The sequence below is a fragment of the Cibotium barometz genome, chromosome 29 (genome assembly GCF_041138505.1).
Source record: "Cibotium barometz isolate CiBa-2024 chromosome 29, ASM4113850v1, whole genome shotgun sequence".
Taxonomy (NCBI): domain Eukaryota; kingdom Viridiplantae; phylum Streptophyta; class Polypodiopsida; order Cyatheales; family Cibotiaceae; genus Cibotium; species Cibotium barometz.
This window is the reverse complement of record NC_141074.1, coordinates 19,913,498-19,927,528: the sequence shown is the minus strand read 5'-3', so window position 1 is coordinate 19,927,528 and position 14,031 is coordinate 19,913,498. Positions and strand designations below refer to the sequence as shown.

Genomic DNA, 14,031 nt, shown 5'->3' with positions numbered 1-14,031 from the left:
CAATGGCATGGCAGGCGCATATCAATCATTCTGATGAGGGGCAAGGATATATCAATCCTTAACCATCCTCAACATATCAATGTGTGTGCACATTGCAGAGTGTTAGCGGGCACAAATGAATCCTCCACTAGGATGAAGTCATTGTGTGCCAATTTGATAGCTTAGTTTTAACAAGAGTCTCATAAAGGTCAACAACAAGTTCTTGTGAAAGTGCATGCATGTGCTAGAGCCTTGACCTAGTAGGCAAAATATCAATGGTGGCAAGCTGAATAGACAAAAAAGGGTGCAGACCCCCTGGTCTTGGGAAAGAGAATAAACACAATAAGAAAAGAGCATTGGGTTCATTGGCTTCTCCAAAGCGAATAATAATAGTGGCTTCACACCTCTTTCCCTCGCAATCAAATAGGTTGGGCTCCATTCCTCCCATCTGACAGAATTCGAATATGGGAGTCATGCAGTGCAGCCGTATGGAGTAAGCAGGTGAGATGCCCTCTTTTGTGCTGCACTCGAGTGGGTGTTGTTTCTGCAGCTTTTTCGCCTCTTAATTTTGCAAATTGACCTTCCAAAACTGGCTCAGAAAAAGAAACTACGGCATTTTGGGTCACATGGGCATGGATGCTTCTGATGCAAAGCCATTTGGGCAGCAGTTTGTACACAGAGCACCACCATCATCCAACACTAGTATTAATGGGCATTCATCCAACCCTAATGTCAATGGGCTTTCATCTGACCCTAATATTATTCATGGGCTTTCATCTAATGCCACTACCATTCATGAATCTTCAGAGCACACTTTACCTCATCACCCCATTGCTCTCCATGCGACTTCTTTGCCAGAAATTTCACTTCACAGTGCTTTAATTGGGCACTCTGCATTGCAATCCTTAGCCACATATCCAGAGCATCACCATATCCATGCAGCAGGTTTCAATAGAGAGAACTCAATCCAAACCTCTGAGCATACACAGCTTTTGAAGAAAAGCAGGAAGGATTCTCAACCATACAATAGTTTCCTGCTCCAAAATAGCTCTTCTGGGTCTTTTAGGAACCTAAACCCTAGCCCTTTAGCAGCAGAGGGCTCTTCCCAATCCCCTATACAGAAGCCTGTTCCCAGTCTGAACCTGCCTGCTCAAAATAGCTGGCATGGAGTCCTCAGTGCTCAGCAAACCATGCCACTTCATGCACACATGGGCGTCCCAAACCTGCAGTCTTCTAGACCAAGCGCCTTCTATGACCCCGCCCAATCTATGGATATGGCTGCCCGGCGGCTGTTGGTCCAGTCATGGGGAAACAAGTCTTTACCAGTTGTGGACCCCCATCTCTGGGTCATCATGGAAAAAGAAAAGCAAAGGCAATGCAAGAGCATTGAGCTTGTAGCATCTGAGAACTACACCTCTCAAGCGGTCATTGAAGCCCTGGGTAGCCATCTCACCAACAAGTACTCCGAGGGCATGCCGAGTGCCAGGTTATATTGTGGAAATGAAAACATTGACCTCATTGAGAATTTGTGTATTGAGCGTGCATTGAAGGCTTTTCATCTCGAACCAAACACGTGGGGAGTCAATGTGCAACCGTATTCATGTACGACAGCAAATTTTGCAGTTTATACAGCTCTTTTGCAGCCGAAGGACAGAATAATGGGTTTGGATTCTCCCTCAGGTGGTCACCTAAGCCATGGCTACTATACCTCTAGTAGGAAGAAAGTGTCCGGGGCTTCTATCTTTTTTGAGAGCTTCCCGTACAGAGTCAACTCAACTGGCTACATTGATTTTGTGGATCTGGAGCGGATTGCACTTGTTTACAGGCCAAAGCTTCTAATTTGTGGAGCTAGTGCTTATCCCCGTGAATGGGACTATGCCAAATTTCGTGATATTGCGGACAGGTGTGGTGCTGTTTTGATGTGTGATATGGCTCACATCAGTGGTCTTGTTGCAGCCCAGGTATTTTTTCATAGATGTTTTCAGTTATGGAATTGGTTGTTCTAGAATTGTACATCCCTCCTCCCCTTACGAATCTTGAAAAAGTTTATAAGCAAATTGTGATTTTATCTTATTGTAATCAAGAGAAAATTTTATATACAAGGGCCCTGCCTTCATTGGAGAGAGAGAATGAAAGACTTATTAATGTCAGATGCAAGTGATGTTATTTGATATATTTTGGGTTTCTGTTGTGATCTTCATTTTGCAACATCTGTGTAAAGTGAGTTGGAGCCTGACAGAACACCAAGACCTTGAGGTATACCTCGGCATCTTGTTGGCCTCTACAACATTTAAACGGTCTAAATTTTTGTTCATGTACCACTTTAGAACGACAAACACGAATTGATTGTAAGTAAACTTCACTTCTCTATCCAAAACTATGGTTTTAGGGAGACCACAAATTGGAAACCACATCCTTAGCTATGACATTGACCTTGCAAGGAATCAATCAGGCAAGCTTACTAAACCAATCAATGATATTTAAGCAAGTTGTATTTCTATTGCTTGCACTAGCGGGGTAGGTTTGTGAAGGAACTCCTAGTTGTGTCTTAAAATGGTCCTTCCCGAATCAGCATAGGTTGCAGTAACTCTGCTTCCTTGCCATTGGCTACTTTTACCTTCTCGTAGATCGGACAATGTCATGTAAGTGCACACATTCTTTCCCATTTTTGGCCCTAAAAATGCCACTTCAGAATCAACATAACAAAGTTAGTAAACCAATCAACGATAGTCAAGCAAATTGTATTTCTACTCCCTACACTAGGGGGGAAGTGCGTGAAAAATTTTGTAGTTACGTCTTGAAATGGTTCTTTTGGTATTGGCATGGGTTGCAATAGTCAGAGGGCAGCGGAAACAGATGCACAAAAGAAGTGAAACGTTGGAACTCATAGAGAGAGTGCATCAACTAGGTCTCTACCATCCTTGACAGTGCAAAAGTGTTCATCTGAAAAGACTCTAAAAGTTCTTGGACATAGCGTTGAGAGATAAAGATACTCGTCTCAATCTGAAAGATCTCTAAGAAACGGAGTAAGCCCATGTCAATCATCTCGAAAGTGGATGACAGAGCATCCTTGGTGACTCCCGATCAAATCATCCACATAGACGATTACCAACGTAACCAGTTCCTTCTCCTCGAAGATTTACAAGTTAGGATCAGAAGCTGACTGTCTGAACCCCCTGTTTGAAGAAAGAGTCAATCTTTTGGTTCCATGCACGAGGAGCTTGCTTGAGACCATACAAAGCCTTCCGCAGTTTGAAAACCTTTCTAGCAAAGCCGGGACGCCGGAAACCGGGTGGTTGTTCAACATAGACTTCTTGTCACGTGCATCCCGCACGTGGATACCATGTAGATATATCTGAACAAGAAGGTGCAAGACAACTTGTCCCATGTGAGCCCAGTCCGGGACGAGTCAGCTAGGGTTCCACTCCATGCATCAGAGGTCAGGTGTGCATTGTCCTGCACATGAAGGAGCGCCAGTCCGTGCTGTGAGTCTCCCTCTAGAATGATGTCAGTTGCTCTGTGTGTTTGGTTTACGACCAGATGCCAGACCTCTGTGTAGAACTTAGGTTTGCTTTTAGTGTGGGCATGGGGAAGGCTATGAGCCACCCCAAGGGGGCCAAGAAGGCCCCATGCCTTGCCCACCGGCTCTAGTGTGGGTTGGGCAGGTTGTCGGCCAGCCCTAGGGGCCTAGCCATACAGCTGACAGCTGACAGGGCTACATGCCCTACCCAGCCAGTCAGCCAGGTGTGGGAGGCAGTCCCACACCCTTGCGCAGGGCTGCCCAGCAGTCTGGGCATTGCCCATGGCCATGCGCAAGTGGCCAGCATTAGTAGGTGTGGAAAACGATGGTTTTTTTTAGCATTAAATCAATATAGAGCCCAAAGAGCGTGGGGGAGAGCGGGCACCCCTGCTTCACACCAATGGTGCTAGCAACTGTGTCGGACAAGCCTCTGGGCATCGGACTCTCCCAAAGACCTGCTCATATAGCCTATATATGCCCCACATCATGTCTGAAGGTATGCCTAGTGTCTGTAGTCGGCGAAAGAGGCGCTCTCTGGGCACAGTATCAAATGCCTTGCGGAAATCCACAAAGCAACAATAGAGCCGTTCCCTCCGTGCCTTGGCCTGATCAATCAGGCACCTCAATGTAAAAATGTGGTCGATGGTCGAGAAGGCTCGACGGAAGCTTGCCTGGCCTGCTGCTCTCAATCCCCCAACCTCTGCATGAGTGCTCAGCTCTGCCTCCAAAACTGCCCCGTATAGTTTGTCCAATATATGGCTAATCATGATGGTCCTGTAGTTCCCGGGGTCTAGTACATCTCCCGCTTTATGGATTGGCACAATAGTGTGCATCGTCCACTCAGCCGGAAACCCCTCTGACAAAGCTGAGATGAGCAAGAAATGGTGCCAATGTATCAATAGCATAGATGAGATGCTCTCCCTGTAATCGTGTATGATCTACCTGGTCGTGAGCTTTTTCAGCAAACTGACCCCAGGAAGCTGGCCGACCAGCAACTTGAAGGGGTATATAAAGCCCAGCCATAAATTCAGGTTATTTCATCTCATAATTCACAAGGTGCTGCAGCTACTCAAGGGCCAGGACAACCAAGGGAGAAGCTAACGCAAGAGTGAAGGTCAAGGGCAAAGATCTATCTCAGCCAAAACAGGTTCAATCAGTCTTTTATTTTCAGATTTTGCATCATTCTAATAAAAGCAAATACACCATTCGTGGTGGGGGCCCTACAGAGGGTATTTGGGACCCAATACTCTGTCCTCTTCTCCCTATCTCTCTCTCTCTCTCTCTCTCTCTCTCTCTCTCTCTCTCTCTATTTTCTGCACATCTATTTCCAGTTTTGTGCGTTATTCTCACCGTGAAACATTTGCTGATTTCTGAGCATTGAAGTTACTGATCTCCCCCGAAGCTTCTGCATGTTAGAGTGGTATTAGAGCCTACTTAAAGTAAGCCTACTTAAAGTGTAAAGATTCAGCAAGAAACCAGAAATTTTTTCTCGCTCGTGTGGTTGGTTTCCAGACTCCGGTGGACCACTCCTTCCGGAGTGACTCCCGTCCCTCAAAGGACGATAGGAAACCATATGTCTCCCATTTCCGTGTGTTTGGGAGTGATGCATATGTTCACATTCCAAAGAAGCAGAGGGGGAAGCTCGACTCAAAGTCCCAAAAGCTTGTCTTTATGGGATATAACTGTCAAATCCCCATAGGATCACCTCGTAGAACGCTCCTGGTACAAGACTCGAAACCTGCAAACAAACCAAGCAAACGTGAAGGGGGTGCAGGCCTGACTCACCTCCCAACCTTGACAGCCGTGGGCAAGCCCACAAGTCTTGGCTGTCCCCACCGAGCCATGAGCTGAGCTAACTAGATGGATGTACCGACCAATCGCTACCTCGTGACGTCCCATACCGCCACGAAGCTACCCTCGTGGGCCTCGAGACTACTGCCGGCCTCGGCTGCATAAAGCAGGTGCACGTCTGCACTAGATCCAGGCTTTTGACCATAGAGCTCTCACAAAGACACGCGAGACTATATGAACTAATGACTAACCTTGGCCACCCTTTTATAGGCTCTTGGCCGGTCATCGGGCGTCCACACTTGGGCACCCGCTCATCCAGACTTGGGTGCCCGCCTGTTAGTCTGTCCCTAACTGAGCTCACCAATCAGCTTGCCTAGCTCCAAGCTTCCCCAAACCTTGAAGCTAGTCTTATGTGCGTGTAGCACACGGTAGATACACACTGTGCACATGACAATAACTCTCTTTCCAAGGGATACAAGTTGTATGATCCAGAAAGGAACGAGGTCGTCGTCAGCAGGGATGTGGTTTTTGATGAGCATGTTCCAGTTTCCACTGTGGATGAGCCGCCACTTCTTGGAGACCAGAGGATTCTGATGATGATTCCAAGTCGATTGTTCCAGCTCGACAGCCTCAGTCAGTTGAGGAGGTTGAGCCCGTCACTGGAGATGAGCCCCTGCAGTAGCAGGAGGCTTCGCGTTCTGTTCGAGTACCCAGGTGGTTGGTAGACACCCTTCAGGAGTCAGGTGTTACGGAGCTTCCCTCCGAATGGACCACAGAGAACAGACCTCGAAGATCGCATAGAGTTCATGACAAAAATCATTCAGCGGAGCTTTTACAGGTAAACTATGCTTTGATGTCTCGTATCATGTGGGACAAAGAGCCCACTTCCGTCAAGGAAGCCCTTGCACAGGATACTTGGAGGAAAGCCATTCAGGTGGAACCGGATGCCATAGAGAAGAATAACACTTGAGAGTTGGTTCCGAGACCGTTGAAACGGTCTGTCATTGGTGTCAAGTGGGTCTTTAAGACCAAGTATATGTCAGATGGGTCGGTGGACAAACACAAAGCCAGACTTGTGGCTAAGGGTTATGCTCAGCGGCTTGGCATTGACTATGAGGATACCTTTGCACAGACAGCAAGGATGACCACGATTCGGACTGTTCTTGCCCTTGCTTCTTCTCAATGGTGGCTCGTATTTCAGATGGATGTGAAATCTGCTTTCCTTAATGGTGACCTGCAAGAGGAGGTGTATGTTGAGAAGCCTCCAGGCTTTGAGGCTCCAAGATCAAAGGGGATGGTTTACAGGTTGCAGAAGGCCTTGTATGGTCTTAAGCAGGCTCCCAGGGCTTGGAATCAAAAGATTGATTCCTTCTTTTTACGGACTGAATTCCAGAGATCGGCTGCAGATCCCAACCTATATCTCTTTCGAGAACGCGGCATGGTCACGTTGATCATCCTTTATGTGGATGACCTCATTCTCACTACCGATCATATGGAGCACATTGCAGTGACGAAGGTTGCCTTGTCAAAGGAGTTTGAGATGACCGATTTAGGCTTACTCCACTTCTTCTTGGGATTGGAGATCTGGCAGACCCAGAGGGGATTCTTTGTCTCTGAGCAGCGGTATGTCCATGAGTTGCTTGAGGCCTTTGGGATGGAGAACTGTAAGCCTATCACGTCACCGATGGAACTGAACACGAAGTTTATAGTGAATGATCCTTGTGAGCCAGTTGATGCCTCTCTGTACCAGAAGCTGGTTGGTTCATTGATTTGGTTGTTGAACACCAGATTGGACCTGAGCTTTCTTGTGGGGCTGTTGAGCTCATTTATGCAGACGCTGTTGAAGTCTCATTGGGACGCAGGATTGCGGATCTTGCAGTATCTGCAGGGTATGTAGCTTGCGAGGTTGTGTGGCTGCGGAGGTTGCTTGGCGAGATTGGGTTTCCAGAGGAGCCCATGGTCATCCAGTGCGATAACTAGAGCTATATTGCTATTGCTCGGAACCCGGTCTTCCATGCCCGGACCAAGCACATAGAGATACAATATCACTTTGTTCGTGAGAAGATCTTGGCTGGTGACATCTTACTTATTTATTGTTTGACGGAGAACAATGCGGCGGACCTCTTCACGAAATCTCTACCTCAGGCTATGCTCTGGCGGCACTCCAATTCACTGGGGTTGGTTCCACATCCAGGAGCTGAGAGGGGGTGTTAGCAGTCATCTCCTATCTGTACACTATGTCAGGGCCTCTGTTGTGGGTGTGCCCACCCGTATTTAGTGTCTTCCCATTTTTCCTCACTCTTCTGCTGTGCATTCTGACACACTTGATTCTTCTTGGTGAAGGAGGAGATGTCCCTCCTTGCTTCTCTGCTCTTCATCTTCTTCTCCTCTTCCATAGGAGGTTATGACCCCTTCCAAGGTAAGACTGGGCAGGGTCTTCAAGGTGGTGATGAGGTTCCTGTAAAACTCGTATGGCATCGACTTTAATAGCACAGCTATGACCACATCTTCCTCCTCACTTTGAATGTAGCAAGATGGTTCATGAGGGACTTCATTTTGCTCATATGAGCGTCGAAGCTCTCACGTGGTTGTAGGATGAGTCCATAGAACTCTATCTGCAATGAAACTTTAGAGTTCTTATCCAGCACATCATAGGCTTCTTTGGAAGTCGGGAGATCAACAATAGGGTGTATGAAGTTGTCCAACAAGCCTAGGGCTATGAGGCCAAAGGTTTTTTGATCCCCGGAGCTTCCAAGCTTTCTGGGCTTCATCTTTTGCTTCAGGTATCTTTTCCTCCCCCTCAATGAAAGGCCATAAACCCTCTCTTATGAGACTAAATTTCAGTTTAGTCTACCAAGTATGAAAACTATTCCCATCAAATATTTCAATGAATAGATGAGAGGCCATGATATGAGAAGGGAGGTCTTAGCTCTTATAATGTTTAAGCCAGTGTCTACCCTATTACATATAAATGAGGGTTTTTCAAAAGTTAGGGTTTCCAAATTGGGGTTTTTTTGAAAATGATGCTATAGGAGGCTGTAGCAACATGTATATACCCTCAATTTTAAGAAACGATGAAAGATATGGGTTTAATGCTTTGATTACGATAGATTTTCAGAAATTGGTGAAAGCCCAAGTGTTGCTTGCAGAAGAACTTTGTCAACCCCTTTGATGTGTCTGAGGCAGATCTATGCAGATGGGCTGTTGTAGAGACAGTCGTGGAGCTACTGCTGTATGCAGCAAAGGGCGTCGACGTGGACAGCAGCAAGTACTGTATGCACAGATAGGGGTAAACAACAGAAGTTGGCAGCTGGTATATGGGCGGTGCTCATGCAGAGGGCCCGCTGGGGGGTGGGGTGCTGTTAGTGATGATGACGGCGACCAGCAGCACCTGAAGTGCTGACAGCAGCCAGCAGGCTTGTGTGCAGGCGCAGTAGCTTCAGCGATGGCAGGAGTAGTAGATGTTTGAGGTACAGCAGGTACAAGGCTTTGATACCAAATGTTGTTCAAAGTACACAGCTAGAGAGAGAGAGAGAGAGAGAGAGAGAGAGAGAGAGAGAGACAATGCTAGAGAGAGAGTGATTAACACGACTCAATGATGTCACTCTTGCTTTTATCAAATCAATGAAGTTCATGTACCTTTTATAAGTACAAAGGTGGCTTCTTTGACAATACTGCTTATGTCAAACTCACACAAATATCTAGATATTATTGTGACCCCTCTAAGAGGTGGTTCACACACACATAAACATTTAAGTGCCTTTCTAGAGATGTTCACGCACACATTACCACATATTTATCTAGGCTTAGAAGCCTCACACACAGGTAAGACCTTGATTCCCAACAGAAACTTGCTTGAGGGCTTCAAGCATGGGAGGAGATTGATGTGATGATCCTCCCACTTGTAACGGAGGTAGATGGAGAGGTAAATTGTGTCGTAGGAACAAGTTCTGGAACTTGGCAAGAGTGGTTTGTACTTTTTCGAAGTACTTACCTGGGTATTGTTTTGGCTGAATATAAATTACATCACATTTGCTGCCTTTATATCCCATTTTGCATGGAGGTTAGAAATCAAGTAAATTTTTTGAATGCCTAGTTTCCCTTTTGGAGTGACGGGAATGGGTTAATCATCCATAATTGTGAATAAATAATTTGGTATGGTTTGAACTTACGAAAACATTTCATGTCCAATATCATGGCGGCACCATGAGAGTAGCGACTAAGAAATCACCCACAAACTCAACTCACTGTATAATTAGCCTAGCATTATGGGCTTTATATTGATTTCGGGTGTTCATGCCTTTGCCGAATCACGCTACCTTTTGGTCAAATGAAGTCAACTCGGAACAACTCGATGAGGGATTTGTCGTATGATGATGTTCCTGGTGCTATCACTGTTGTCAAATAGAACAACCACTCTCTGTCCACCTACAAAGCCAAAGCATCTGGATTTGATGGGGGAAATCGCTTAGGCTCTTGGTTTGCCTTTTGCACAGAGAATGATGAAGCCAATTTTACCTTGCAGTTCTTCATTTCATATCAATAAAGCAAATACTCTGTAGGCCAGCCGGGACTACCCTCCCCCAGATTTTCTACATCTGAGGGTTCTGAGCTTGTACATGTAGCCTATGGCTGTTTGATCGGGAAAAAAGAAGAAGCAAATACTCTGCAAAAAAAAGGGAAGGTAGTAGGTGCTGTGACTTGGCTGTTTGGGACCCCGTGCGGCATCTTATGTGGATAAATGATCTGTGTGAATGATGTCTGATTCAAGTTCCTAATTTAATTGCGTTAAATGAAATTGCATTCTTCAGATGTCTAGACTCTTTACATGTGTTTTTTATCTATGTTTGAAGCCTTGCAAGATTCTGTCCATTTTTAAGCTTTATCAAGTCAACCAATATGCTACTAGTAGATTGGGTTGAGAGAATTAAGTCTTCCACTATTATTTTCTTTTCATCGTAGGGCCTTTACACATCTTACCTGCCCCTGAATTTCCGGGCAAAAGTACACAAATTTCGGAATTTTGAGGGAGATTTTGCCCGCTCACGCTCATGAAGGGAAGTCTCCCCTGTCCATCTCCTTCGATTTGCGAAATTTCCAGAGGTTTTCTCAAATTCCCGCCCCATATGTGCAAAGCATAGTTATGGGAAACGGGGAAACGGAAATGGCAATTTTGAGGGGGTTGAAATAGGAAATGCCACATCAGCAAGGGGGATGCAAAATAAGGGGGAGAGCAAAAAATACATGGAGATGCAAGTATATGACTAGAAAGGAAATCAATGAGAAGAAAGAACAAAAGAGCATTTAATATCACCTTGAAATTGGAGTTTTGCAAGGGAATCGACAGGTGTTACCTTGGAAAGGGCTGAAACAGCACAGTGAAATGTGCTGTTTTAGAAATAGTTACAAGCGAAGCGGATGAAACGCATTTCGGATCTTTGGACACCCTGAAATGGTTGAAACAGCCCAAAACCCCGGAGTTTCAGGAGTTTGCCGCCCTGTGGTTTAAGGCCCTTAAGCTCTCTCTTCCTTCTCTATCTATACATGTCAAAATGCACCCTTTATATTTTGTCTACGTGTCCTTCCATCTTGAGAGCTTAGATGGTGGGGAACCTGCTGAAGACAAAAGGGAGCACCAACTATTCTACTTTAGCTCCTCACAACTGCTCAAGTGTCTTGGGCATTCGAGGCAGCCCATGTGCTTACATTGTTCTGTTGCTTGTCAAAAGGGTTTAACATTGAAGCTTTCCTTGCATTTGACTAGCTTATAAAAGAATGTTAAAGTAATGGGAGACATGAATCAAGGTCTTCTATTTGTTTCAAGTACATTATGATGTGTGAAAAGATGTATTATTGATGCTTTTCTTCTTGTGTGGCTGCAGCAATGCAATAGTCCCTTTGATTTTTGTGACATTGTCACAAGCACGACACATAAAAGTTTGAGAGGGCCAAGGGGAGGTATTATATTCTACAGAAAGGGGCTGAAGCGTAGATCGGCGTCGGCGACCGATGATGCAGACCAGTATGATTTTGAGGCAAAAATCAACTTTGCCGTGTCCCACTCTGTACAGGGTGGACCCCATAATAATCGCACAGCTGCCCTTGCAGTTGCCTTTCTGCAGGTGAACACACCAGAATTCAAAGCATATATTTGCCAAGTGCTGAAAAATGCCAAGGCTTTGGCTGCAGCATTACAAAGGAGGGACTGCAAAATGGTCACAGGTGGCACAGATAATCATTTGATGCTGTGGGATCTTCGACCTCTTAAGTTGACAGGTAGTTAGGCTAGTATAGAGTTTTTCCTTGTGTGACATTCTGGTGAAATTTGTATGGTTAGTTTGAGCAATGCTAAATTGCTTTTTTGGATGCTTTGCAGGAACCCAATATGAAAAGGTGTGTGAAAAGTGTGGCATCACACTGAACAAAAATGCTGTGTATGGCAATAGTGGTGCAATGGCTCCAGGTGGTGTCAGAATCGGTAAGTTCTGTAAAGTGTTGCTGCTAAAATTTTAGATAGAAACCTTACAACAAGAGAACAGACTTGAGATCTCAAGCTGGATACAGAACACTCCCTTCCCATGGGATGGTAGGAAGCTGATCAGGCAGGGGGTGCATCCCTCATAGGCAGCCTGGATTGGCCCCTGCTGATAGGCAGGCTTTGCTCTGTATCCAGTCTTTACAGTCATGGGCAGGGAGTTGGATAGGCAAGATTTCCTGTCCACCCCTCACTGGCAGCTTGGATGCCCCCCTGCTGAGGCCATGCATTGTTCAGTATCCAGCCTAGGGCCTAAACACTTCCTGGTCGGGGAGGAAGAGGAAGAGGAAGGGGGGGGGGGGGGGGGGGGTGTTGGTGTGTGTGGTGTGCTGTGTTGAGGGGGCTGGGAAAAACTGCTTGTCCATCCCTAATAGGCGGCTTTGTTCTTGGTGCTGTGATAGGTTTTTCGGTGCTGTTACAGAGATTGTTATAGTAAGTAGGATCTCAGTCTTATGTTCAGTGTATTTTGGTTTGTATTGCCAGGGACCCCAGCCATGACTTCCAGAGGCTGCTTGGAAGAGGACTTTGAAATGATTGCCGAGTTTCTATTCAAGGCTCTGCAAATAGCACAGAAAGTGCAACAGGAGTATGGACATTCGCAAAAAGCCTTTAAGAAGGGCCTGCAAAACAACAAGGAGGTTGATGTGCTTAGGACAAGCGTGGAGAGATTTGCGTTATCTTTTGAGATGCCAGGACTTGACAATACATCTTGAAGTTTAGAGTTGCCCCGTGACTTGAATCTTGCATGATGTGCTTTCGGAAGTTACAAGATGCCAAAGAGAAGGTGTGGGCAGATGATGCCTGCTGCCAAGCATTTGTGAAGTTTGTGTTGCCACTTGAGGCCTTACACTATGTTTACATATAGCGGGATGGCCAGTATTCCAATTTTTGAATTGTGTCAAGCAATGATATCATGGAAGGTCTGAGGAAGCTTCTCAGCTCGAGAAGGTTGCCGGTTTGGCCTATTTGGCAGGGTACTTCCACCAGACAGTAGTCTTCATTGATTATTTTCTTTTTGCTGTAAATTATCCTCATGGAGGATTTATTTCAAGTTCCAAATTTGCAATCTATAGCATGTTGAGGACTTGGTTATCCTCCACAAGCATGTAGGCTCCAATACTTCTTTCCTGGTAGAACATGGATTTCTTGGTTTACCTGTTTCAAAATCATTTTTGACATCATTGTTTAGATCAGTAATGAATTTCTGCTCTCACAAGTGCCCCCTTATTGGAGGCTGTAATGTAACCTTCATTATGCCCTTTCATGTTGTTTATGATTGGCCTGCGCCACTCATATGAAATGCTACATTCTAGGCTCTCTTTAGAGCATTAGTTCTATGGACTTTACTGTCAAAGGCAATGCAATCTTCTTAATGTTGTGATATCAAAATATCATAATGTTCGGCACTGCCATGTTATGTATTATTGTAGTAGGTGTATTCTAAACAAATTGTTCCAAAGGCCTGAAACTCAGTCTAAAGGAGAGGATATGTGATTAAGTTTTGAAGTTAAGGCCTTCATAGGCTAGATGACCTTCATTATGGACACAAATTGCAACTAGTAATCCAATGAAATGCTAAACCAAATTGATAAAGCTCCAAGATTTGTGTGAGAATTGTTTTTGTTTGTGTTAGAAGAAAGTTCTATTGTCACTTCTTGTAGCCTTGCTTCTTCAAAAAAGTTGTTTTATATTTGCTTTTGATAAATATGGCTTTTCCATGTACAATCATTCACAACAAGGCCACGATCAAGAGAACATTGAGGTTGGCGAAAACTTTTCTCTCTACTACACACTTTGTGTTAACTACTCTGTAGTTAATATGGTTTCACGTGCCTAACCTATCGTAAGGTGCTTTGCCATCTTACTTGTGCAAACGAACACTTATCCTTTGTAAGACAGTGTTGAAACATTACCATGTGCTTAATGTCAAATAGAGAAAGTCTACTAACTTAGTATACATACTTGCTAAAGACTAGTAATAGGGGTCGAACCATTTTTAAGTTTGGTTAGCCTAGTGTGAAAACTAGTCATTTGTAGATAATGTTTTACAAAAAGTAAGAGACAATCATTCCCTTGCAATAGTTTTCTTGTGGGCTATTCTTTTTCACTCTTCTTGCTTACTTGCATGCTATTGTATTCTTACTTGCTTGATGGATGCTTGTTTGAATAGGTGTGATTGTAGATTTTCATCTTCCATTAGCTTCTT

The 14,031-nt window shown here is 45.0% G+C and overlaps 1 protein-coding gene across 2 annotated transcripts; it reads left to right on the top strand.

Moving 5' to 3' along the window:
• Positions 1-333: 333 nt before the first annotated feature.
• LOC147621947 (serine hydroxymethyltransferase 4-like) lies at positions 334-13,222 on the top strand. 2 transcript variants are annotated; one of them, XM_086822963.1, is made up of 5 exons: positions 358-480; positions 578-1,940; positions 11,173-11,566; positions 11,667-11,768; positions 12,309-13,222. In XM_086822963.1, the coding sequence occupies exons 2-5, from the start codon at positions 606-608 to the stop codon at positions 12,536-12,538; spliced, it is 2,061 nt and encodes a 686-aa protein (XP_086679089.1). In that variant the 5' UTR covers positions 358-480; positions 578-605; the 3' UTR covers positions 12,539-13,222. The 2 variants fall into 2 exon arrangements, with proteins under 2 accessions (XP_086679088.1, XP_086679089.1); XM_086822962.1 differs by having other exon boundaries at positions 334-1,940.
• Positions 13,223-14,031: the final 809 nt, after the last annotated feature.